The following is a 26,468-nucleotide window of genomic DNA, read 5'->3' as shown; positions in this document are numbered from 1 at the left end:
GGGAATGTTTGGAACACAATTTTCGAATTTACATCGTTGTTGAAACTAGTTTGAAGGTGAGCAATAGTCGAATTATACATGGAATGAAAAGATAATTTAATGTTCTACAATCTCGTGATTAGCACATTCTTGTTTCATCAATTGTTGGAAAGTAATAGGACATGATGATGTAGGGTGTAATAGAACTACATAATTTTTATTATTTGTCATGAATTTTCACAATGAATAGATAAATTGCTGACGACGGTGAAAATTCATGACAAGTAAAATTATGGAAAAAATGAGAGGCTCTAGTCAGTCGGTTACGAGGACGGGACCTAGAGCTATCTACTGCAGATAATCGGGCCCCGGCTCTACCCTTCTTTTCCGAGACACCATTTTCCTGATTCAGTGAGTTCAGTGAGCTAATATTATAAATTTTATTATTATATATTATTGATCTTTTTATTGAAGGCAAATCCTGTAATTATTCTATTGTTTGTTTAAAAAGTTTTCTCAATATTATTTTTATTTAAGTTTCCAGTTTCATTTTGAGTTACAATTTGATTAAATCGATTACTTAGTTCTCCAAAATATAACTGTTTTGTTTATTATTTTAAAATATAGTTCCTTTCTCATGAGTTATAGAGTTAGATCAATTTAACCTCTCGCAAGCCAAGCGATTCCCCTATTATAAATTGTTACCATAATGTCTAGGGTTGTTCTCACAACCTTATAATACCATCACAATACCATACATAATATAACCCCAATATATTACTAATTTAAATACCCCATTACATGGTGTTGGGCGTCGTTCTCATGAGAAAGAGTTTATTAATTGACAAGATTAGCCTTCAAATTATCTATTGACATTTTCATTTCAGGTCATTATCATAATTATTATATTCTGTGTTTGATCTCGTATAATTATGTCCTCTATTCTCTCAACGTACAGGTTAAATATGATAATTGTTATTATTGTTATATTGAGATGAGTAGCTCTAGTTCTAGTGACTCTGAACAATCACCTAGTGAATTCGAGGTTTCATTATTACGTTTACCTATTGATTTAAAAGTAAAATCTCTGGATAAATCAGAATTATTAGAGCTAGGCAAACAGTTAGGTATTCACATCCCTCAATCTGTTAATATTGAATACTTGCGATTCGCTGTTGACTTGGCAAAAAAAGTTTGTATTTATGTGGACCACGATTCAGGAGCTAGAGATGCTCTAAGTCGATTACTTAAGTTAGGGTCCCTGTCTCAACGCGATCGTATTATCTTCCCTATGTTAGCCGATTACGAGCGAATAGTAGGCAAGCTAGGCAGAAATCAAGAACACATCTACGACACAGTAGCTCCCGATAACTTAGCAAATATCCTAATTCCAGAAAATAATATGGCAGGGAATGATAAAAGACCCTTTGCGAAACCCGAAAGCTATGGGGGTACAAAGAGTGAAGACTTCAACGAGTGGTTGAAAACCTTCAATAGGGCAGCAAAAATAAATAAGTGGGATGAGGATGATAAAATCTTGTATTTACCCCTCTACCTCAAGAAAACAGCATTGGCAATTTTCGACATATTTTCGGATAAAAATGAAAACGCGACATTTCTTGATGCAGTAGGCCACTTAAAAAGTAAACTTGTAGACCCTGTTCATGAAGAGACAACCAGACAAAAACTCGAAAACAGAAACAAATTACCAACAGAAACATACACAGAATACACAGCAGATATAATAAAACTTTGTCACATTCTTGAGCCTCAAATGTCAGAGAAAAGAATAGTAGGATATGTTTTGAGAGGCTTAGACGTAGGAGCATTGCAACATGTTGCTTTCATGGACAATGCATCAGTTGAAGATTTAGAGAAAAATCTCGCCAAATATGAAAGATCTCGCTTCCTTCTAGACAAAAAGTTAGGAATGCATAATGCTTCAATCGAACAGCCTGTCCAAAAAATAAATGTAGTAGATACTTTAGAGAAGAAATTGAACGATCTGAGTATTGTGGTGAAAAATTTGAGTAGAAATGTAGGTCAATCACAAAATCCCAATCCTAATAGACAGTTTGGAAATAGGAGCGGAAACTTTTCCCCACACGAAACAAATCAGAACAACTTCCAAAGACAACCTTATTCAAACAATAATAATTACAATGATCGCGACAGAAACACACAATCACATAATCCTAATCCTAATAGACAGTTTGGAAATAGGAGCGGAAACGTCTTCCCACACGAAACAAATCAGAACAATTTCCAAAGACAACCTTATACAAACAATAATTACACACAATCAACATCAGTCAATTACAGGACACCAATCAACCCTAATAGGACTAGATTCTGTACATACTGTAAGAGGAATAATCACTGGAAAGACGATTGTTTTTTCTTATCAAAAAACTCGAATACAGGATCCCGAGCCTAGACGAATCGGATATGAACTTGGGATCCGGATTTGAAAAACAAAGCGCTGAATTCCATTTGATAATTATTCTCCAAATTCAATTGATAAAGAAGAAATCACATGTAATATAATATCTTCTGTATCAATGAAAGATGAACAATCCAAAGCGATAGAATTTGTCAGGCAGTTTTTTCTCAATGCCAATAATAATCAGTTATACTCAAATGAAAGTGAAATTAATCGCTCTAACGAAATAGAAAGTGAAACCAACTTCAAACAGCTATTGTCTTCCGAAATGCATGCTCAGCACAAAACTTGGAATGAATGGATCATTGACTAAAGAGAGAAGAATTCAAGTCCCAGTACTTACTATTAATGGAAAATTCAAAGGAAAAGATGTATCAATTACCATTGACACCGGTACAAAACGTAAACATAGTTCAAAAAAATCTTTTAAGTAGCGATGATCTAAAACATCTGAAAAATAGTAGTATTGCTTTATCGGTAGCTAATGGTTCATTAATGCCGATCACAGGAATGATCTCGAGTGAAATTCAAATACATGACAGGAAATTCGAAGTAAATTTAGTAATTTCTGAAGACTTACAGGCCGATATTATTGTTGGAAATTCCTTCTTCTCAAAATATAAAATGAAATTAGATTATGAGAATAACATCATTTCAATGACCGATAATGGTAAAATAGTCGAATTAGACATGGATAAAGAGTGGATTTGTACATTAAATAGATTACACAACGATTCTGAAACAAATATTACAAAAGAAGTCTGCATACCCAATCCCGTAAATTTCGTCAAATGTGCTCTTGAAACAATAATCCCCGCTCAAAAAGACGTGAATGTCAAAGTCAATCTAACACAAAAATTGCTCAAAGTATCCCATTTTACTCCAAATGAATCGTTATTACATAATAAAAAATTGCATGTGCTTTGAATGAGGATGATTTTGAAACAAACATGAGTGAAATTAGAATTTTGAATCTAGGAAGGCAAGATATAAGATTGTTGCATGAAACTATTATTGGTGAAATTGAAGGAGAAGTTTGTAATTACGACGAATCTGTTTCATTAGTAGACTCTGTTCTATTCGATGGAGGGGGTTGTGAAATAGATATTAATAAAGATCTTACACCAGAGCAAAATTCCAAAGCGAAAAGACTCATCAATAAATACAAACACCTATTTTCAACAAACGAAATTGATTTCGAGGAAGCGAAATTACCCGAATACAAGTTCAAACTTACAGATTACACACCCATTGCTAAGTCACCGTACAGATTACCTATCGCTCAAAGAACAGAAATAGACAGACAAGTAGAGTTATTGATAAAAGCAGGAATAGTTTGTGAAACCCAGAGTCATTATGCTTCTCCCGCATTTTTAGTTACTAAAAAAGACGGTGGATTCAGATTGGTTGTAGACTATAAAATGTTGAACGAGAAAATATTACCGGATAGATATCCCCTTCCCCTTCTTCAAACAATTTTTGATTCTCTTGACAATTCGGATTACTTTTCCACCCTAGATATCAGACAAGCATTTTTCCAACAGCCATTACACGAAGATTGTCGAAAATATGTAGCATTTGCAACTCATAAAGGGCTGTACACGTTCAAAAGACTACCTTTTGGTCTTAGAACATCTCCAAATGCTTTCCAACGAGCAATCAACCAAGTATTCAATGATTATTTGTATAGAGGAGTTTTGATTTACTTGGACGATATCATTAGCTATGGAGAATCATTTGATAAGCAATATCAACAGCTCGAGAAAACCTTGAAAAGATTTCAAGACGTAGGACTAAAATTGAATACATCTAAATGTCACTTCTTCTACCGAAAAATTAAAGTACTTGGACACACTGTCTCAAAGGAAGGGATACAACCCGCTTCCGAAATAAATATGAATATTATTGAATATTATTTTCTTGACTCGTATGTAATAAAATGTTTCTCTTTTTCAGAAACGGATGATTCTTGATATAATAATTTATTTATTTATAAGATTATTTATGTGAAAACGTATATTTTAATAACAATATTATCTGTATTGATGTTAATGAAATAATCAATTCCAGTAAGTGATTACGATTGGAATATAAGAAATAGCTATTAATTTGACCATTTACATAATCTATTTGTAGGGTTTTTGGGGATTTTACTAGTAATTATTGTTTATAAAATTGATATCTTATACGAACTGTTCATTGATAGATTAATATAGAGTACTAACTGATATAATATTTTTAAAATGAATACCATAATACTTTGTTCCTTAGCATTTGTAGAAATATGTTGTACGGTATTGTCTCAAGAAATTTCTCTTTTTCACGGAGCTCTATTTAAAGAAATTCACAATGTAGTATTTTACGAGTCCACAGTTCCAATAACATTCAGTATTACTAGGTCAAATCCTTTATTTGTTATGAGGAACCTTCTGAGTACTCCTTTAAAAATTGACTCATGTCCTTCCCTTCCCCATCGGAGTGTGCAGTATTTGATCAGATTCATCGAACGGAGCTGCAACTTCTACAACTACAAGACGGCATTTACATTGGCAGCGATGACGACAACACTCCAGCTGAGAACGAAAATCGACTACCACGCCGCGAACGCTCTATCGATACGATCGGGGCGGTCCTAAACTGGTGTTGCGGAGTAGCTACCGACGAAGAATTGGGCGCATACGTGAAAACCGAAACCGACATCACTTCTCATCTCAGTAATCTTCAAGACTTCGTTCACGCTGAACATGTCGAATTGATAGACAACACACGCAAGATGAACGGCATGGCAGAGAACGTGAAGAAAGTATTGAACAACATGAAGCATGACCTTATTCTTTGGCAAGAATCATTCACCCAACAGAATAAGTTTCAGAAAGGGAATACTACAACCGATGTACTGAAAACACAACTGAGGATTACTATTTTCATGTATATGATGACTCTATCTAACAACTACAATGAAATCGACATGAGATGCTACAATCAACAACTTTCTCATCACGTCATTTCAAAAGAAGACCTAAACAATCGACTTCAAGAACTCGAAAAGAAAATAAACAAGAGAAACTTCACCATATCAACAAAAGACAACGATAAAATTCGAAACTTGAAACTAACATCCTGCAGAAAATCCGACAACGAACTATTGGTTACCCTCAAAATACCAATAAAGAAGAAAAATTCAACTATTTCATTATTCCACCTGCAATCTATCCCGCTTCATTGGAATGGTCATACCTGCCGTTTGACCTCCCAACATCACCTGATACTTAGAGAAGAAAATAAACTGCAAATCCTGTCAGATGACGAAGAAGACGATTGCCAGTTCAAGCAGAAAGGCCTCTGCTTAATTCCGAGGAAAAAGATGTCGAACTCCGCCACCCAAGCCACTTGTCTCCACCTTCTAACATCAGAAGCAGACGTATCGGAGCTACGAGAAGTCTGCAAATTTGATTGTAAAGCAACTGACAATCAAACCCTAATCACTCGCCTACGAGAAGACACCTTCCTATTCCACAACACCGGCAAAAAGACGACAATTCGCTGTAAAAACTCAACAACTGAGGTCCCAAGCAACAGTCCAGGAACCCTATCACTCCACATCCCTTGCAACTGCGAACTTCAAGACGACAACGGCGACGTACTGATAAGCACTCTTTATCCTTGCGACTCCCGTTCCCATCCTTCTCCAGCTATTAATAACTTAATTCCTCACATGTGGACAAATTTATCTAAATTGAGCATCCCAATTTTTAAACATGAGACTCTGCCTCAGTACTTAAACCTTTCGGAAATCTTAAATGAAAATTGGCACTTGAATTTTTCAAAATTTGAAGAGCACAACTCATTCTCAGAAGACATTTTCCATCATGTTGAAATGCCAAATAACTTTGATTTGTTAGGGGTGAACAATAAACTGATCATTTATATTATTATTGTCTGGCAAACACTGATAACTGTTATATTCTTGTATTTATGTCTTCAAAATTATATTAAGAAGAAAGCAAATCAACTGAGAGTCCCGAAACGTACTCCAATTGTGGACTACCCACAGGAGCTTTAAGAATATATTGTGTTTTAGTAAAGTAGTATGTAATGAAATCATTAAAATAATGGGTTAGGATATAGGAAACTATGCAAATAATAATTACTTATTCACTATTATTGTATCCATTTACTCTTTTATGCTATCGATTCAAATATTTTCCCAGATTAGAAGATAAACTTTTTCAATTATTATTATTATTCTTATTTTCAAGGTCCACAATATTATTTTGCTTACTCGAATACTATTCGGACTTGATGTTTAATTTTTGCATTATGATTCAATTTTATTACTTTCGTAGATTTTGTAGGTTTAATTTTATTCATCAATATAATTGAAATTTTTTCCATTCAATTCTTATTCAGATATGAATGTATTGAATTGTTGATTTGAAGTTGATTGATGTGTTAGGCTAAGTTTGATTTTTTATGAATTAGTTCACTATAATGTAATTTATATCACTTGCATTTAGCTTATGAATTGGCACTCACATAGATTTAAGGTATTCATTGAAAGTTATGTTACATATAAATATCCAATTAGAATAATATTGTGAATAATAATAATAATTTTAGCTTGCGGTAATTTTGACTTTAATTTTTGAAATATTATTGAAATGTGTAAAAATTAACTTAGAGAGATGCCGTTTTTTCGATAACTTCGGGCCGAAGTTTAGGGGGACCCGGGGATGTAATAGAACTACATAATTTTTATTATTTGTCATGAATTTTCACAATGAATAGATAAATTGCTGACGACGGTGAAAATTCATGACAAGTAAAATTATGGAAAAAATGAGAGGCTCTAGTCAGTCGGTTACGAGGACGGGACCTAGAGCTATCTACTGCAGATAATCGGGCCCGGCTCTACCCTTCTTTTCCGAGACACCATTTTCCTGATTCAGTGAGTTCAGTGAGCTAATATTATAAATTTTATTATTATATATTATTGATCTTTTTATTGAAGGCAAATCCTGTAATTATTCTATTGTTTGTTTAAAAAGTTTTCTCAATATTATTTTTATTTAAGTTTCCAGTTTCATTTTGAGTTACAATTTGATTAAATCGATTACTTAGTTCTCCAAAATATAACTGTTTTGTTTATTATTTTAAAATATAGTTCCTTTCTCATGAGTTATAGAGTTAGATCAATTTAACCTCTCGCAAGCCAAGCGATTCCCCTATTATAAATTGTTACCATAATGTCTAGGGTTGTTCTCACAACCTTATAATACCATCACAATACCATACATAATATAACCCCAATATATTACTAATTTAAATACCCCATTACAAGGGTTTGGGATTTTTTATATGCTTACCTCCAAACTAGTCTCAACAAAGCTGCAAAGTCGAAAATTGTGTTCCAAACATTCCCTCCAAATTTCATTGTTAACTGATCTATTGTTGCTGAACAGAAAATTTCATTCTCAACACTAAAACTTCTGCAACAGTCGTAGGGAAATGCGTAAAATAAAGAAAATATACATAAAATTGAAGATAATTTGAAACTTCATCAGCTCATAATCAGCACGGATTTTTATCATCAATCGTTCAAAAATTATAAGGCTGGAAAAATGAAAAAATTGGTGGTTGAAGTGTTTTTTCAAAAAAAGTCTCACTTTCAAGAGCGGATATCTCAGAAACTAACAGAGATATGGAAAAAATGTAAAGGACAAAACTTGTTGGTAATTGTGTAAGCTTCAATTTTGCACAGAATACAAATGTTCATAAGATGCATAGTTTCCGAGATATATGCGAAAAATAAAAAAATGGTACTTTCAAACCACCCCCACCCCTTTAGCACAAGGGGTAGGGTGAGGACTTTTCATATGTTAATCCTCTTACTATCCTTGAAAGAGCTGTGAAGTTGAAAATTGTGTTCCAAACTTTTCCTTCTATAGCTTTATTTGATCATTCGTTGCCTGGACTATACCTTGTGTGGTATTCATTATCTTATTGCTGAAATTATTTTCTTGATACATGTTGAAAAAAAATCTTGTGTGGCGCACTCACACAACTTTCCTTGCTCATTGATCTGTAAGCCCCATTCTTAAAAGAGAATAATTTAGGGGAATATCATAATGACGATTGGCAGCAACACATTTGAAACTACGATCAGACTACTGTATATGTATATATATATATCTGGTTTTCAGAGTACTTTTTCCTTTGCATAAATTGTGAAATTCGATGATGTTTTTTAAAAGTCGTCAAAACAGCTGTTCTACAGATGAAATATCTCAACTATTGTTCTTTTTATGAACTGCTCTACCTACCTACCTCATGCACGAGAAGGAGGTTACAAAGTTCATTTCTCAAGGATGGGGTGGCACCCCCATTAGTTTCCCAGAAAGGAGACTGATGCCAGTTAATAGAGCTGATGAATAACTATAAAGGGTATGAATTTTTTCACGTTTTTGAGAAAATCGTGAAAAACATGGTTTTTTGGTAACTGCCATTTTTCTCAAGAATATTACGGAGCTCCTGCAATTTTCCCAGAAATGAGACTCATGTCAGTTGACTGGGCTTATAAATAGCTATTCATGGTATAAATTTGAAGAAAATCGTTAAAGCCGTTTTCGAGAAAACCGTGAATAACATGGTTTTTATTCATTATCCGCCATTTTTCTCAAGAATATTACGGAGCTTCTGAAATTTTCCCAGAAATGAGACTAATGCCAGTTGATAGGGCTTATAAATAGCTATCCATGGTATATATTTGAAGAAAATCGTTAGAGCCTTTTTCGAGAAAACCGTGAAAAACATGGTTTTTTAGTCATTATCCACCATTTTTCTCAATAATATTTCAGAGCTCCTGAAATTTTCCCAGAAATGAGACTCATGCCAGTTGATAGGGCTTATAAATAGCTATCCATGGTATAAATTTGTAGAAAATCGTTAGAGCCGTTTTCGAGAAAACCGTGAAAAACTTGGTTTTTAGTAATTATCCGCCATTTTTTCCGCCATCTTGAATTGAATTTTATTGAATTTCTTATTGTCGGATCCTCATGGTATAAGGACCTCAAGTTTAAAATTTCAAGTCAATCGGTTGATTAGGAATGGAGTTATCGTGTTCACAGACATACACACATACACACATACACACACACACACACACACACACACACCCAAAAATCATTTTTTTGGACTCAGGGGGCCTTGAAACGTCTAGAAAACTGGAAATTTGGGTACCTTATTTTTTTTTGGAAAGCAATACTTTCCTTACCTATGGTAGTAGGGCAAGGAAAGTAATAAGGCTATTGTCTCTACACTATATGAACAATATAGACCTACAGTATTTTCCATATGAAACAGATCCTCTCGGTAAAGTCTAGAGACCCCTTATTTTTTGAAAGTCTAAATCATTCTCATCAATATTCTTGAAAATCTTAATAATTTCCAGAAATATTAACTAGATCATGTTAGTATGGAGGACATTCATGTATAGCTCATCTCAAATATTGAATTTTGAGCATTTCAAAATATTATGTCTAAAACTTAAATCTATATTTTATTTTTATCGAAAATACCGACTTCGTTTGATCATCATTGCTCATTAATTTCCTCATATTACAGTAATAAATTGATATTTATATATTATTGCAATAATTACGAAACCGTGATAACTGTGATAACTATTGAAGATATTAATATAATTCTCCCTGTAATATTTATGACTTTGGTAGCACGAAGCTGTACAGTTCTTTGGAGACTGAGTTATTTGATGTTGGCTCACGGCTTGATGAATAGCAAACAATATTTTGTGAATAGCTCCTACTATTTCAAATCGTGACCAATCGTTCTCTCCAAAATTAATCCGGCAATTTCAGCCCACGTTGCGGGGAAATAAATGATAGTCTTTAAATCACTGTCAAACATAAAGCAGTCAATGGTTTTAGTGTGAATTATTTCCGTGTTACAGATTGGATAGTAGTAATTGTTGCTATTCACGCATCAAGTACCACAGGGTATCAAATTTATTTGTATCAAATTTATACAGTATCTATTGATTTTCCATAAACTATGTTGATGATTCATATTGTTCATAGTGTGGTGAAATTAATTTTGTTTCTTTTTCCAGGTAATTTCCTCAATATGTTGGTGTACTTTATTACGAATCATTGAAGATTTCAAGTGAGTAAACATTTTTCATAGATTTCTGAGATTAGTTTTACTATTCAGCTCCAAAAATGATTGTAAACAAATTATTCAGATCATAGATGAAGTTTCAATCTCCTGGTTCTCTTCAGATACACATTAATATTGTAATAACTGTAACAGAATGAAGTCTACCTAACCTATGATATGATGCTATTCATGAAAAAGTAATGCTAGAAAGAGACAAGGGATCAATCTTGATTACTCAAGAGTTTAGATTCAAAGCCAAATAATAAGTATATGAATTGGAGCATTGAGATGAAATAATACATAGCTTATCAATTTGATAAACAGTAGCTGAATCTAAAAACGGCTAAATTCATGTTCTAATACATTTCCCACCTTCACACCTGTTTCAATGTTATTCTTGCAAATTATATGCTGTTTATTGGAATCATGTCGATTAATTGTCATAATATTTTGATTATTCGATCATGAAATCAGAATCGATATAAAATATTAAACGTTTTAACTAACCCAGCAACAACAATCATACCAACTACAGTAACTTGCGTCTACAACAGGGTTATAACTAATGATTAGAGCGTTTAAAACAATGACTGAATCAACTGAAGTTTAGCGGCGAATTCACAATGGGCTACAGCGTTTAGATTGGGCCGGCCGAGAAACAAGTCGACTATTGTGTCGAGGGCTGGATGATTTGAATAAAAGATAAGAGATTTGTCAAGCTGCTGTCCCCGGAGATACGACTCGCTCAGCTATGTTGCTGGATCAAACATTCCACACTTCCTCTCTGTCTCTTCTATCCCTGCATGTCTATATTCTTATTCCCTTTTGCCTCATCCTTCCCTTTCCCAACTGCACAACTCTGATTATACAATCCCTCTCAATTGTTTCTTTTTTTGGCTGGGGAGAATTATCTCTCAACTGATGCGTGTATTTTTACTAAATCGTGTCTTCTATTTCTACTTGTTTAAATTCCTCTTTTATATTCCATACTTGATATTTTCCTGTGCTGTATTCTAGGATATTATTCTTTCATATCCACTTCGCTTCCCCTCAAACTTTTCTCCTATTGCTGAATTTACCTCCAATTTTTTTTCTCAAAAATAACATGATTTTGGTTCAAACAAGATAGTATTGATGTTTTCTACTTGATAATATACGTTAGAATTTTACCCAACATTTATTGCTGTCCACTTTGATAGTTGAACAATTCAACTACCATTTGATTTGCATCCCACATTTTCACTATTCATTGAAATAGGAAGAAGTTAAGTTCTAGACTGTAGACTAGTTCTGTTAGTTGATTGTGCTAATTTGATGAATGAATGAACCACTAAACTCAAATAGATAATGTCGTTTATCATTCGATAGTTTGACCCTTTATTTGATATGAAAGAGTGAGGAAATAGGAAGAATACAGAATAACAAGGATGAGAGAGTGATGGAGAGCGAGCGCGAGATCACAAAATAATGTGGATCGCGTTGAAGGGTTCTGTTGGGAGGGGGTGCTTGCCCTTTTACCCCCCCCCCATCATAGCACCATCACAAACTGCGGGAGATTTAGGAAATGCTCTCCTGACTCCTATTTCCCTGCATCTCCGGAATTTCCATTTTAATTTCCCTTTCCCCATGCTTTCTCCTCTCTCTTCATCTCTCTTCATCTCTCTTACACCCCCTTCCACCCTTTTCCATTCATCCTCATTCTTATTCGTAGCAAAACGATCCGATCCGAATGTGTAGACAGCAGCAATAAAGCATTCTTTGCATAGCGTGTGTCACAGAGTAATGTAGACATCACACCGTGTCACAAACTTGTGACACTTTTTCTGTGACGTACAACTCATTCCAGTCGTCATTATCATTCCATGATTATCACACAAACAGTTCGACTTCTCGGCAAACACTTGGAGTGGCTGAATGCTTTCCATTTATGAATGTGAAGCAGCAACACTTGACTCGTCCTTCAATTTGTCATGTACTGACAATTTCCTCTTTACCTTTTCAAACGTCAACGTGAAAGCTTGTTGATCTGTCTTTTGAGTGTAATGTGTTCTGTAGAGGGTTAACTCTTCAACTTTGTCAAGGTATCAGTGTGTGTCCTAATTTCTTCAAAGTTTTCAACGGATGCGCTCCTTCCATTTTTCTTATTCTCTGAATAGGTACTTTATCATTAAAGGGAAAATAAATAAGTGTTTGTACGTGGGTTGTCTCAAAAGTAAGTTACACTATTAAATAAAAGAAGAGGTAACGTACAGAATTTGATTAAGGAGTTATATTTGAGAAACTACATATATCAGTTATTTTTCTACATAATCTCATTTATTTTCAATACATTTTTGGTATCGTGGTATAAGTTTTTTCACTCCAGTGTCATACCATTCTGCCGCCAAACTGGTTAGCCATGTCTGAACTTCTTCTTCGAGGTTCTCTTCGTTTGCGAAGCGTCTTCTCTCAAGGGAAGACTTGTTTCAGCTGTGGGAACAGATGAAAGTTGCTTGGAGCAATATCACGGGAGTATGATGGGTGTCCGAATACATCGCATCCAAACCCTTCAAGCATTGTGTTTTCGACAATGTTCGGGATGCGTGAAGTGGATGGGCGGCCGCTTCGTTGTTCCCCGTGCACACTGCACAACTCACGATGAATTTCAGTTGCATTTTTATTGTTTGCCATTAAATACGAATCATAATGCGTACTTTGTAATCGGCGGTAGGAAGTAACTGGTAGCTCCGTAGTGGTTTGATCGCAACTGACAAATAAGTCATGGCGGCCTCTTAGGAACAAGGACGATCCTCCTTGCTTAAGAATATCAAAGTGCTACCACAACACCAAGACGAAAGTTTCCTGCGAATCCCAGACGTCTCCTGCCAACTGCGCGGATATAAAAAAATAGTGTAACTTACTTTTGAGACGACCAGAGTATATTAATATTCCAAAATATAAATAAATAATCAAATATAATTTGTAATTAATATTCTTAACATAATTGGTAAATTTCTTGGAAAGAATTCTTGGAATTTGTTTCTTTAATGTGGCGACTACTCACTGCACATTAGATAAAAACGTCAAAAAGCTATATTCAGTTCCAAGTTTACAACTACAAGCAAACAGAAATATATTCTTTCCACTGTCTTGTTTACTCCTTACTACAATGTTTACAATGTTTGAGACATCCTCCTCAAATATCTCTCTAAATTTTTCCACATACATGCCACACATATCCTGTATTTCAATTATAAGAAATAAATATAGCTGTTGTTCATGTAATTGAATTCCTCATAAATTGATTCTGCTCTCATTTCTGTCATGCTGATTTGTTTCAAAGGTGGTGATGACGTCACTATTTGAAAAACGTTGAAGTCAACAGGATAGCTTTGGTGAAATCAAACTGTCCGCATCCGCATTCCATAAATCAATGCTTCCCATTCAACCAATCTTGTCCGTCTGAAATGAATCTCATAGGAGAAACCAATAAAGATCATTTGTATCGCAGCATACTTTACAACAGTTATTGACAACCGACATCAATATTCATAGTGAACTATACTTTTTCGAAAACATATCGACAACTGACAGTAATGTATACTGCAGTATATACGTCTCAAAACATATTGACAACAATAATTTATACTGCAGTATATTTTAGAAAAACATCGACAACTGATAATAATTTATTCTGCATTAGGATAGTTGAAAGCGAGTGCTCACATTTACATTTGCACATAGCGGTCGTTAGTTGTTGGTAGGTGTGAGTTTTTCATCCATCGGCATTCCGGGTCTGGTGAGGAGTGAGGAGTGAGGAGGACTGCATGCATTGACAGTGAGGCAAATTGATGCATTTGGTGAGAGGCATGATGGATGTTCCAATATTATTTTGCTGTTTGTCACATTTGTAAGTGACCGACTCTGGTTGACTGCACTGACTGAAACATCATGCTTGTTATGTCGACCGCCGCTCTGTGTCGTGTCGTTTCGGTTAATGACTTGGCAATGCTCCCGCCAACTGCATAAATACTTACCGCCCAACATTCTTCGCATCTTCATCTACTTTTTCCTGTTTTTGCCTTTCCTAATATATTTTTTGCGTTCACTTTATTTTTCTCTTGTTCTTCGCCTTATTTTATTCCAATTCAATAACTGCCATTGAGCTCTTCACTTTCCCTCCCTATCTTTCATTTCAATTATTTTATAATTTCAGTCTTCATCTTCATCACAGTTCCCATCATTGTATCATTACATGTTCCCTTCTCCTCTATAATTTACGCTTCCTACTATCTTTTCAAACTCTCTATTGGTACTGATTTGTATTCCCTACTGATATTACTATTCATTCTTTCTTTTTGGATTCCCTTCTGATATTACACTCCATTCTTTCTTCAGGATTCGCTTTCCATATTCTTTCTCTTCTTTATACAATTTTCTTTTGTTTTTTCCGTTCTTTTGTATTGTCTACTGCACTTAGACCTAACTTCATTTTTTCTTTCATCTCACTCCCGTTTTTCCGTCTCATTCCTATTTTCATTCGTTCATCTATCATTTTACATCCTCGCATCCTCTTATTGCAATTCTAACATTTTATCTCTTATTTTCCAATAAATCTTCATTCTCTTTCTTATACCTCGTTTTCCTTACAAAGTTATTCTTCCATCTCTATACTCTGTCCCTTCCACCCCCGCATCTCCTTGTTTCACTATCCATAGTCTCTTATTCCCTTCTCTCAATTTTGTGCCTTTTTCTAGCTTTTCTCATAACTTTCCACCCTATTTACATTTCTCAACTGTAAAGATTGAAAGGAACATCATAGAAGGAAACCTTTCTCTTCTATTCCAATTTCTTTCCACACAATTGTTTGGTCGTTTATTTTCGATAATCTTCTCATTCATCTTTTGCATTTCTATTCTTCTTCTTGTTTTGCCTTGTAAGATCGGTTTAAACGCAGCATCCACCATCGGTATACAGCATCCATTCATCACAGATGTTTTGGATTCGGCAAACAACGACGATCGTTATTGCAGTAGAGCTGTATTTTGTTTTGCAGAATACGTGTGCTATATTCACTGTGTCATATTCGTCTGGCCATCATTTATCTTGTTGCCTGCATTACAAACTACTCTAGTATACTGTTGTCTTGATTCTCCTTTTCCCATTAGTTATTGATGGCCCCAGATCAGTGTTACAGCTTTTTACGTGGATCAGTTCCGGATTAGGGTCACTGAACCGATATTTTCCCAGGTGATATCCACATTTTTGAATGGTTCAAGTTGAATAACTTTCAAATTTGTGTCCGTATATTGATTTTCACTATAGTCTCACCTTGTCATGATCACCCATTATTACAGTCCATTAGACTTACGATTTCAAGTAGAAAATAGAATACAGAGAAGATATATTTAAGATAAATTATGTCTTATAACCGTACTTCAGGCTTTATCTTGAACCTTATATTATAGTCTACCAAGAGATATATATGCTAATGTGCCTATCCGTTTTCATTCATACTATTAATTTTTTTTTCTAAACCTGTCTTTTTCGATCCGAATTTATTTCAACTTCCGGCTTGTAAGCCACCTCCCTCTCACATGCTGAATTCATGGAGTAATTAAATCTCATTCCAAACTCAAAAACAATTCATGTTCACAATTTTGTTATTGCTATAACAAAGCATGTTCACCTCACATCATGACATGAGCCTTTAAATTTACAAGTCCTTGTTCTCAGTCAGTGTGGTTCAACAGTATCATAACATTTTAAACGAGATGATATGGAGCTGTAAAAGGTTACAAGCTGTGCTAGTAACACGTAGAACAATAATATGGCAAAGTTTTGATTTGTAGAGGCCTAAAAGTTTTGTTATTCAGCTCTGCAGTGGTGTTAGTAGACAGCAGGTAATAATAAGCGAGTGGTAGCCCGGTCCATTAAAGCCATTAAAATCTGCATAATCTCCACTTTTCTTGACGAGTTTGAAATTAATTAGACGGCGTACCTTTTGCTTTCCGTCCGGTAATTAAACCCTCGACTAACTTTGAACCCCCCACTCTTCGCATCCCATTCTACTCACAAGCTAGATCATTATCATTGTGCTTATCATCATCATCATGGACATCATCTCGTATGATCACTATCATCAACATCAACAGCGTTAGCGAAATGAATCAGAATGTATGGTAGGTATTATTCGGAGCAAGAGTTGTTTAGAAGGTTTGAGGGTTGAGGGTAGTGTAGGAGGAAAAGGTGTTGTGAAGTGAAGCTACTTGCCTACTACTAATAATTTCGGTAACTTTGTTGTGCTCCTCCAGCAGGTGTAAAGTTTGAGCGTTTATTCATGTTGTGCAACAGAACTGTATGAAGGTTGACAATGGCAACACGTAGGCTGACACTAGTGTCCCCTTGTTGCCTCCACCAAGCAAGTTATGAACAATAACAACATTTACAACGGCAACTGACTTACAGTGGGTAAGACAGTTGTTTAAACGGCCGAAAACGCTTCACTGCATTTGCTATAAAATAATAATTATTATTGTTTCATCACTTTATTTTTCCTCTTCTCTTATCGATCATCTTGCTTTTTCTTCCTCTACCACTATTTTTCTCTTCATTCATTGTTTTTCCTCTACATCTTCCCATCAAGTCTTTTTACCCATAAATGCTTTCTCTTCACTACTTCACTAGATTACTTTTCCATCTTACTTCCATCTTTCTCCCTTGTTTTCTACAGAGTACTTCTGATTTAATTTATTAATCTTTCTTCTCTATCTTCTCCTTATTATTTTTATTATTTATTGGAAATTCATTGCATTCTTCATTCCAATTTTGTCCTTGTCTACTAACTTCTTCTGCCAGGATATTGCAATAGCTTTTTTTATCCTTTTGTCACTTCCTCTACTTATTGTTTTCTGCAATCTCGAGGAAAACTACTTTTTTCCCTTCATCTTCATATACTGCAGCTTAATAATTATGCTTATTACCACAAGCAATTACTATGAGATAAAGTCCTTCTCCGTTCAACAACATTCTTATCATACACACTTTTCTCTGGTATTACATCCAAAAATGAGCAATTTAATCTGGAGTGATTATGAAGGCACCAAACAAACTTATATTGGAACTCAAAAAATGGAATGGTTTACACCGAGAAGTATAATTTACAAGCTCGAGAAATTGTATTCATTCACACGAAACAGAAGATTAATATCGTTTCTTTGAAAGCAAACTCCGAATATAATTCAGATGAGTTGTTCAAGTAAATATACTCGGAAGAGCAAAGGATAGGTAGTAATAAAACTGTACGGTTTCAACGTAAATGAGTATTTTGAAGAACGACTTTTGCCAAGTCCAACTCGAAACTAATTTGCGGAATCCATATCTCCGAGTTAATAAGTTTCGGCCGTAGAGTTTGAAAATTATTGAAATTGTAAGGAAAAATTAAGAGATGGCAAGAAAATGCAAAGATGTAGATTTAGTGAGAGTCACTGTCATCATTCCTTATAGATCACGTCATTGCTTCTCATTGAATAAATGCTGACAGTTCAAAGTGACTCCATTGAGTTGGATGAGAGTGGAAAGGTCTGAGTTTCATCCAGCTTTGTCAAAGCGATTCAACTTCATTAACGAACGTTCAAAGTTGCAAAGTTGAGGATAGGATAGGAGCTTGGTTACCTGCACAACAGAATCGCACAACATTAATAAAAGTTAGTCTGCCGAGCAAGAAATTTTATAGTAGGTGGGAACGGTTCGGCGCGGATACGTCATTCAACATCTACAAAACACTAATTGCCGTTTCCCAAGTTACCCGCCTCAAGAGTTCAGTCTCCTCCAAATTATTTCCAGCCATTTTGTTATTCCTGACAGAATTAATCGAATAATCTTGCAATCCGTCAATCTCACTAAATTTGAAGATTCATTGTATCATTGTATCTCCTTTTCCAAGCGGATTAGATTTTTTCAAGTTGAATGATATGGTTTATCCATGCATTTAAAAAAATGTATCACATTTCTGAAGTTCATCCATAATTCAGCTCTATATATTCTCAACTTTTACAGATTACATACTTCTGTAGCAATTTTCTCATAATAATAATAATAATAATAATAATAATAATAATAATAATATATAATAATAATAATAATTTGGTTTACAATAAACATTGGTCATTGTCACAAGTATACAAAATAATACAAAATTACTAGACTACATACAATATACCACATAGGTCTGCGAATTTGTCTGTAAATTAGCTGTCGCCCTATAAAGTGTTTACTGGTCCTGTGAATGTATCACATATATTATGAACAATATTCCTCTGAATGGTCCTTTAATAATCCTCTTTACTTCCCACCATGGATAATCAATAAACAGTATTTTTTTACATTTTTCAAGATTATAATTCCAATGAATTGGTAAATTGATAATTTAATAAAAATAATGTATATCGTTATTCAAAAGAACTAAACAATATATTTGTAAGATTGAGTAAAGCTTCTTAAAATCAAGTAAAAAAAGTGACAGTTGAAGAATTTTGAAGTAGGCTACAGGCGTGTCTTGTTCAGCTAGGTCAGGATCTGTTTAAATCAACAGCCAGACTAGATTCTAGTCGGCAATCACCAATCGCAGTAACTAATCAATCAATCAATCGTCATCATCATGACGATTTCAAATGGCAGCTATTCGATTAACCTCAAGCTCAACCTGCTACAGATGTAATTGCCTTGATGATGTCGGTTTGTAATTGAAATGTGAAATGCTGTCTGGGTATGTCGTTAGGGGGGATTTACACCCCATGTATTAGTTGGTCGAATGTTGATGATTATTATGATGTATGGTGATAATATAGTAGATCTGATAAACAAGTTGGTGACTGAATTATTTGAAATTAATAGCGGTCAGGATGCAACACTTACGTTTCTATTTAATTTTGTGATGTAACAGATTATTTGTCATGAATTTTCAAGATTAGAGACCTCCTGAAAAAATAAAAACATTTTGAAAACAGTGAAAATGTATGATAATCAAGACAAGTGAAACTTTACTCAAGAAATGTGTGCCTCAAGCAAAAAATATAACATCTAACACCATTAAACTATCAATCCCATTACTCGGCGGAGATTATCACCACATTTCATCACACTCATGTATTTCATTTGTTATATTATAGTTGTTTTTTATAATGCAGTATTATTATACGTTATTATACTTTGTACTAATGTGTATTTGTGTCTTATCTACATCATACAGTATTCGCCCAATACACTGAGATTGCAATTAAAATATAAATCGATCAATTTAATTAATTATTCAATCAGAATAAGTTCCATGTTGAAAGAATGTGTTAAGACACTTTGTCTCTAGTATCAAGAGAAATATACGAAATCAGATCTGTCTTTGAAATAGAATTATTATTCGGATAAGAATATTAATCAGAATTTGAATCAGTGACTAGGCGCCATGCAACGACATTTGAACTTTTCTTTCAGTATCATTGCTATCACATTTAATTTGGTTCACTCTTTTTATTCTATAAGATACTTTCATAGTTTAAAAAAAATCTCGGATCCAGATATTATATTTTCAGCTCCAATAGGCCCTTCGCTCTTATACTTACACTTCAAATGTATTCTCTATTGTATTTGGAAGTCAATAGTTTGAACTATATCATAAATATATCTGTTAATGTATATTACATTTACTTTTGGAGACTTGTAGAATCGTAACACTTGATTGTAATTTTTGTGATTCAAGTGATAGCCCTTGAAAATAATGTGCAGTAATTGTTTGCGAAATGCTAGAAAATATTCTTCTTCTTCTTTTTCTTTGCAGGATTAGTCGTACACACCTGTTACGGATTCAAAGGCTATGTGTGCCGGTTGTACTAAAGCCGGTTGAATTCTAATCGTGATTAATTCCACGAGAACCAATCAGAGAAGATTAGTTCTGATTGGTTCTCGTGAAATTAATCACGGTTGAAATTTAACCGGCTTCAGTGCGACCGGCACTATAACTACACTTAACATCTTTTAAGAGGTCTAGAAGTAGACCTCGAAAATCTAAAATTCTTATTAAATAAGAAGAGCTCAAATCAGGAAAAAGGTTTCTAAATCTTCCAAGTACGAATACCTGAAGGTTTCTCACCATAGATTTTCTCAAATTTTGAGAACTGAGAAGTAAAGAACATGGCAAGGCTTTCGAAATTATTGTCGATTAAGTAAGTGTTTGTGAGGTGCTACTCGTCTTGGGCGAGTACGATAGCAGTCCGGTAGGAAGAGGTTTCTTGAAGAATTTTGACTGGAATGTTTGTTGTTCCTTCTGCTGAGAACAAAATAACACAACGCAGTGGACAAACGGGAGTAGGGTTAGAGCGAGATGGGGAAGCAGAGGATAATACAAGATAGAAAAGTTGCTTTCTCCAGAATGGAAGTTTGCACAAGTTTGTGGCTTACCAGAGTTCTTCAACGAATTATCTCGATTAAAACCTCCTCCATCCCACATAACACATCCCCCTTCCACTACACTAGGGTCAGCCACACTTTTCCGGGAAACTCTCCAAGTTTTCCCACATCAGTCAACTGGGTACAATTTCACAGTATCGTGTTCCTCAGGGCTCAAGTACTAGAAACAGAACTTCACTATACCAATTATATGAGAGTGCCAGAGCAAATTGGAAATTCGAGTGTGAGAAATGCTCAACTGTTGACATGAGTACCCACTACCCACGCAATCATGTTTAGGCTAATATTTTATGCATGCTTGATCAGTTATTAGTTGGAATACCAACATCAGTTAGGATAATTCTTATTATTGTTACGGGCTTCTACACTAATAAAATGCTAAAGGCGATTCATACTGATTAGCCATGACAGCGATGATGGACATGATTAGTCCTGGGATGGACCTTATGAAGTGGTCACAAGGATAAACGATGTGGTCTACAGAATCAAGAAACCAAGAGGTACTCTACGAATTGTCCACTTCAACCTACTGGCACATTATATAAGTTCACTTGTCAGGTGCTTGAAAATTTGCCCACCGTGTTTGATATACCCGTTTCTTATAACAACAGTATGAGGTTTTGTGTATTATTTGGATAATACCAGAGTAGCTTTCAACTCATCATTCTAATATAACGTGTACTCAGAGTACTTAGAACGTTAGCTCAGAATTCATGAATAGCACATTTGTGCAATAACATATCCTATGGACTGATAATGATCTCGATAGTAATATTGATCAAGACGAATCAGATTATCTGTACGTTCGGAAACTTTCAAAACTTACGGGCCGGTTTCCGAACTCGGGATTTAGCTAAGTTCTAGACGTTCAACAGCTGGAGTCAGAAGATTGGCTCTCCGAAACGGGGCGTAGTCGCAGTCCACGTTAAAATTAAATTTCGATAAACTACAAAATTGATTACAAAATAAAATAAAGAGAAAATAGTGTAAAGTTTCAGCTATTTTGAATTATTTAGGAATGTTTTATTTCGTCAAGGAGAAACGATTCCAATAATAGAAATGAGAAAATAAATATTATATTATATATAAATAAAAATCGAGCCTCAAATTTTGACGTTCAATAACTTTTTATGTGTGCACCGAATTTGATGATTTTTCAGTTGCGTTCCTTATGTTCAGGACCAGGTTTATGGCCTATCAAATTTATAATCCGACTTCAGGACTCTTTCCTACGACCCTTCAAAGTTTACATGTCATCCTTATGGGAGAAGATTTGTGAGCTGGCCACACACAGAAACAAAAATCAGCTGCTATAATCATTGCGTCATCCAACAGCCGTCGATAGAAAGTAGACAAGAGTGTATGCTGCTCCATAACCACTCATATATTTTATTCTAAACGAATATTTCATCTTAGTCTAAAAACGAAATGACTGTTCTGTGTGTAACCATTCAGCATTGCGGCCTCAGGTTAAAGACTTACATGCACTAAAAACATAGCTTTGTTTCGAATAATATTGTGCTGTCGTCTGTGTTTAGAATTAATTGATTTTTAGTAAATTATTAAGTTACAGTTATTACATATATTGGTTATTAGTCATATATATTCAGTTACTTATTCAAACTCATTATTACTCGATCTGTTTTTCAATTTTCTTCCTTATTCACAAAAGTTCAATTCCTAATAATGCCGCGGTACGAACGACGTTCAAACTTGGGTCCTAGAACTCGAAATTCTGTAAATTTAGAATATGCATGGGAAAATCAGCAGCAAGGAGATATACCATTCAATTTCCAGCGAGCTACATTCAATTATAACTCGGCAATCGAGTACAGTTCACGGTCAACTGTTGCTATTGGCACAATGAACTGCCAATTCATGATGTTTTTGAAATTGTGTGTCAGTACTGTGGGGCATATAAGTATATAAATGAAGCACCCGGATTGTGTTGCGCCAGTGGTCAAGTCAAATTGTTTCAATTGACTCCACCACCAGAACCACTTCATCCATTGGTTTCCGGAAATGAAGCAGACTCCAAACATTTTTAAAAAAGTATCCAGCAATTGCTTTCAAATGACATCATTTGGGGGAACAACAATTGTTCAGGATGGATTTATGCCTAAAATTCAGGGACAAATTAATCACCGAACTGGTTCCCTATTGCCAATGACAGATAGTGACTACATTTATTTTATTTTAAGTGTGATTCATAAAAACAAGTCAATCAGCGTTGTGCACACTACACTTCAGTAAAAAGGCCAATCGTTGAACTACTCCAAATATTTTTCCAACACAATGAATTGATTGCACCATTCGAGACTGCACTAGACCGCATGCCATCTGATTACCACAAAATTGTCATCAGAGCTGATAAGACACCTGCCAGACAACACCCAAGACGTTTCAATGCCCCTACAATTGACAAAGTGTGTGTGAGTGCTTCCATTCAAACCAATAAGCAAGTAGCACCTGGATGCAAAATGCCGCATCGCGCCTCCTCAGGTGTGCATCCAGCTAAAGTTTGTCAGCTAAAGCTATCAGATGCATTAACTATTCGGCGGTACGAAGTTCGCCGGGCCAGCTAGTCTTCTATCTATATATATAAAAGCGAAATGGCACTCACTCACTGACTGACTGACTGACTCACTCACTCGCAGAACTAAAAATCTACCGGACCAAAAAACGTTCAAATTTGAGATAGGTATGTTCAGTTGGCCCTTTAGAGGCGCACTAAGAAATCTTTTGGCGATATTTCAACTCTAAGGGTGGTTTTTGAGGGTTTAAAGTTCGTCTTTTTGCATGTATATTCTTCTTATTCCAATATCTTGAAATTATAATTAAAATGTCCATACCATGTGTTAATATAGAACTATAATCTAGAGAGAGTACCTCTTCGAAACAGTTGTTCTGGTAACTAAATTAAAAATTTTGTCAGGTTGGCATTAAGTTGAGTTGACTTTGTTAGGTTGGCACCAAATCATCAAGTTGAAGATTGAAATGCATTTATCCAGGACCTCCTAATACCAATTTATCCAATTAGCCAAAATGAGCGTTTTCTCAGCTTTTCTGCGTTTCCTCACCTTTTTCAATAATTGATGGAAATATATTTAAGAAAATTCAGTACACTGGTCTAGCTGAGGTGGAAGAATTTTGTTCGCCAAAGATATGCCGATATAGTAACAGGTGTATTTCGAGATCAAATTGACATAATACTTTCAAATTCGGTATAGAGGCTCCGCTGAGGTCCACATGAAGGCGAGCGAACCGAGCCCGCTGATCTCATTTTTGGACGATCCAGTCGGGGGTCCAGGGGGCGGAGCCCCCTTGCTAGACGGATATGGCGAGCGAAACGAGCCTGACGGCTAGTATGGATATATATTTATGTTCAACGGATCTTGAAAACGGCTCTAACGATTCTCACGAAATTAGGACCTCCTAAATACCAATTTATCCAGTACCTCCTAAATACCAATTTATCCAGTACCTCCTAAATACCTATTTAGGAGGTCCTGATTTATCGCGGAAAAAATGATTGGGTACTGCTACTTCAATCAGAGCTATTCCTGGGAATATTATATTACTAGCCGTCAGGCTCGCTTCGCGCGCCATATCCGTTTAGCCAGACGTTTAGTCTGGACCCCCGACTGGATCGTCCTAACATATGATAAAAATATGACATAAAATTTCAAATTTGGTAGGTGTGTTCAGTTGGCCCTTGAGAGGTGTAATAAGAACGGATTTGGATAACTTTCCAATGATACGCCCAAAATCTGCGTTTTTTAGCGTTTTCTCAGCTTTATCGAGAACAAATAAACAGAAAATGTTCAAATTTACTACAGAAGCTCAGCTGGGGTGCAATATAATGTTGTGTTAGAAGGAATTTGAAATAACGCCAAAGATACGCCCAAAATTAGCGTTTTCTCAGTTTTTCTGCGTTTCCTCAGCTTTTTCAATAATGGTTGGAAATATATTTTAAAAAATTCAATACACAGGTTTTTAGCTGAGGTGGAAGAATTTTGTTCGCCAAAGATACGCCGATATAGTAACAGGTGTTTTTCGAGATCAAATTGACATAATACGTTCAAATTTGGTACAGAGGTTCCGCTGAGGTCTACATGCAGGCGAGCGAAGCGAGCCCGCTGATCTCATTTTTGGACAATCCAGTCAGGGGTCCAGAATTCGGTACAGAGGTTCCGCTGAGGCCTACATGCAAGCGAGCGAAGCGAGCCCGCTGATCTTATTTTTGGACGATCCAGTCGGTGGTCCAGAGGGCGGAGGCCCCTTGCTAGACGGATATGGCGAGCGAAGCGAGCCTGACGGTTAGTATTATCATGAAACTACGACTACAGTACAACCCGTTTCGGAAAGCCAATTTTCTGACTCCAGCTGTTTAAAGTCTACAACTTATTAGCTAAATCCCGAGCTCGGAAACCGGCCCTAAAAACTGTAAGTTTACTCTCTCTCAACAAGACAAAAATGGTTGATTCCACATATTTAGATAATATTTTCAAGTTAACATAATACTACTACCATACATTATACCCATACTATTAATTTCCTCCAACGGGTCGAAGTCAAACGAGGCAAACGACAGAAGAGTCCTGCGACAGTCGAGACCAGCGACGAAAGAGAACTGCGACATTCGAGGCCAGCGACGGTAGAGGACTCCTGAAAAAGAGGCCTCAAATGTCGCCTGCGTTAGGCTACAGTAGAGGACTCTTCAATTTTCGTACACTCCCGACAGTCGAGGCCTTCGACCGTAGATGACTGTCGCGCCCCCACTCCAACGATATTAATGACTGTACATTATTAAACTTGAATTTTAAAAAACACTTTTGAAGTGAAAATACACTTACTTTTGTAGTGACGATCGTTTCGACCTGTTGTTGGTCATCATCAGACTGTGGGAATTTACTCAGATGACAAGGCTATGTGTGGTAAGGGATGAAGATTGTGGAATAGGTTGTGGTGGGGGTTGGGTTGGCCTTCATCCCTTACCACATATAGCCTTGTCATCTGAGTAAATTCCCACAGTCTGATGATGACCAACAACAGGTCGAAACGATCGTCACTACAAAAGTAAGTGTATTTTCACTTCAAAAGTGTTTTTTAAAAATCAAGTTTAATTTTAACAGTGAAAAAGTATGGATATACAACAGAGTGTACATTATTACTATTCTCTACCATATCATGGTGTACTTTCACTTTTATAGTACTGTATAAGTAAAAATGTTACAATTGAGCCAAACCAAAAATCCTGTACGGACATAAGTTCCACTATGATGTTGGACCAATGACCCAATTATAACAGTTTTCTTACGAGGAGGACTACCTATTTACTATTTATCAATATTAGGCCTATAACTGGACAAAACTATATTATCAGAGTTAGTAAACATCAGGTCAGTTAATTATTCAGGCTGAACGTAAC

The 26,468-nt window shown here is 35.4% G+C and overlaps 2 protein-coding genes across 3 annotated transcripts in view; both read left to right on the top strand.

Moving 5' to 3' along the window:
• The window catches only part of LOC120348828 (cysteine-rich motor neuron 1 protein-like), a 403,315-nt gene that overhangs the window by 312,348 nt on the left and 64,499 nt on the right, over positions 1-26,468 (top strand). The gene's annotated exons all lie outside the window — the stretch shown is intronic.
• LOC120350547 lies at positions 1,156-6,640 on the top strand. Its single transcript, XM_039424384.1, has 2 exons — positions 1,156-1,924; positions 5,715-6,640. Exons 1-2 carry the CDS (start codon positions 1,271-1,273, stop codon positions 6,483-6,485), a joined length of 1,425 nt encoding a protein of 474 aa, XP_039280318.1. The 5' UTR covers positions 1,156-1,270; the 3' UTR covers positions 6,486-6,640.

Source organism: Nilaparvata lugens, chromosome 3 (assembly GCF_014356525.2).
Source record: "Nilaparvata lugens isolate BPH chromosome 3, ASM1435652v1, whole genome shotgun sequence".
Classification (NCBI taxonomy): domain Eukaryota; kingdom Metazoa; phylum Arthropoda; class Insecta; order Hemiptera; family Delphacidae; genus Nilaparvata; species Nilaparvata lugens.
The sequence above is the reverse complement of the archived record's forward strand: the minus strand, read 5'-3'. Positions and strand labels throughout refer to the sequence as shown.

Bases quoted from the DNA above. Each gene is read 5' to 3' on its own strand.
- LOC120350547 (XM_039424384.1), top strand. From the start codon at position 1,271: ATGTTAGCCGATTACGAGCGAATAGTAGGCAAGCTAGGCAGAAATCAA. The intron at 1,925-5,714 runs ATCGAACAGCCT...AATAAACTGCAA, and splicing joins TAGGAATGCATAATGCTTCA to ATCCTGTCAGATGACGAAGA.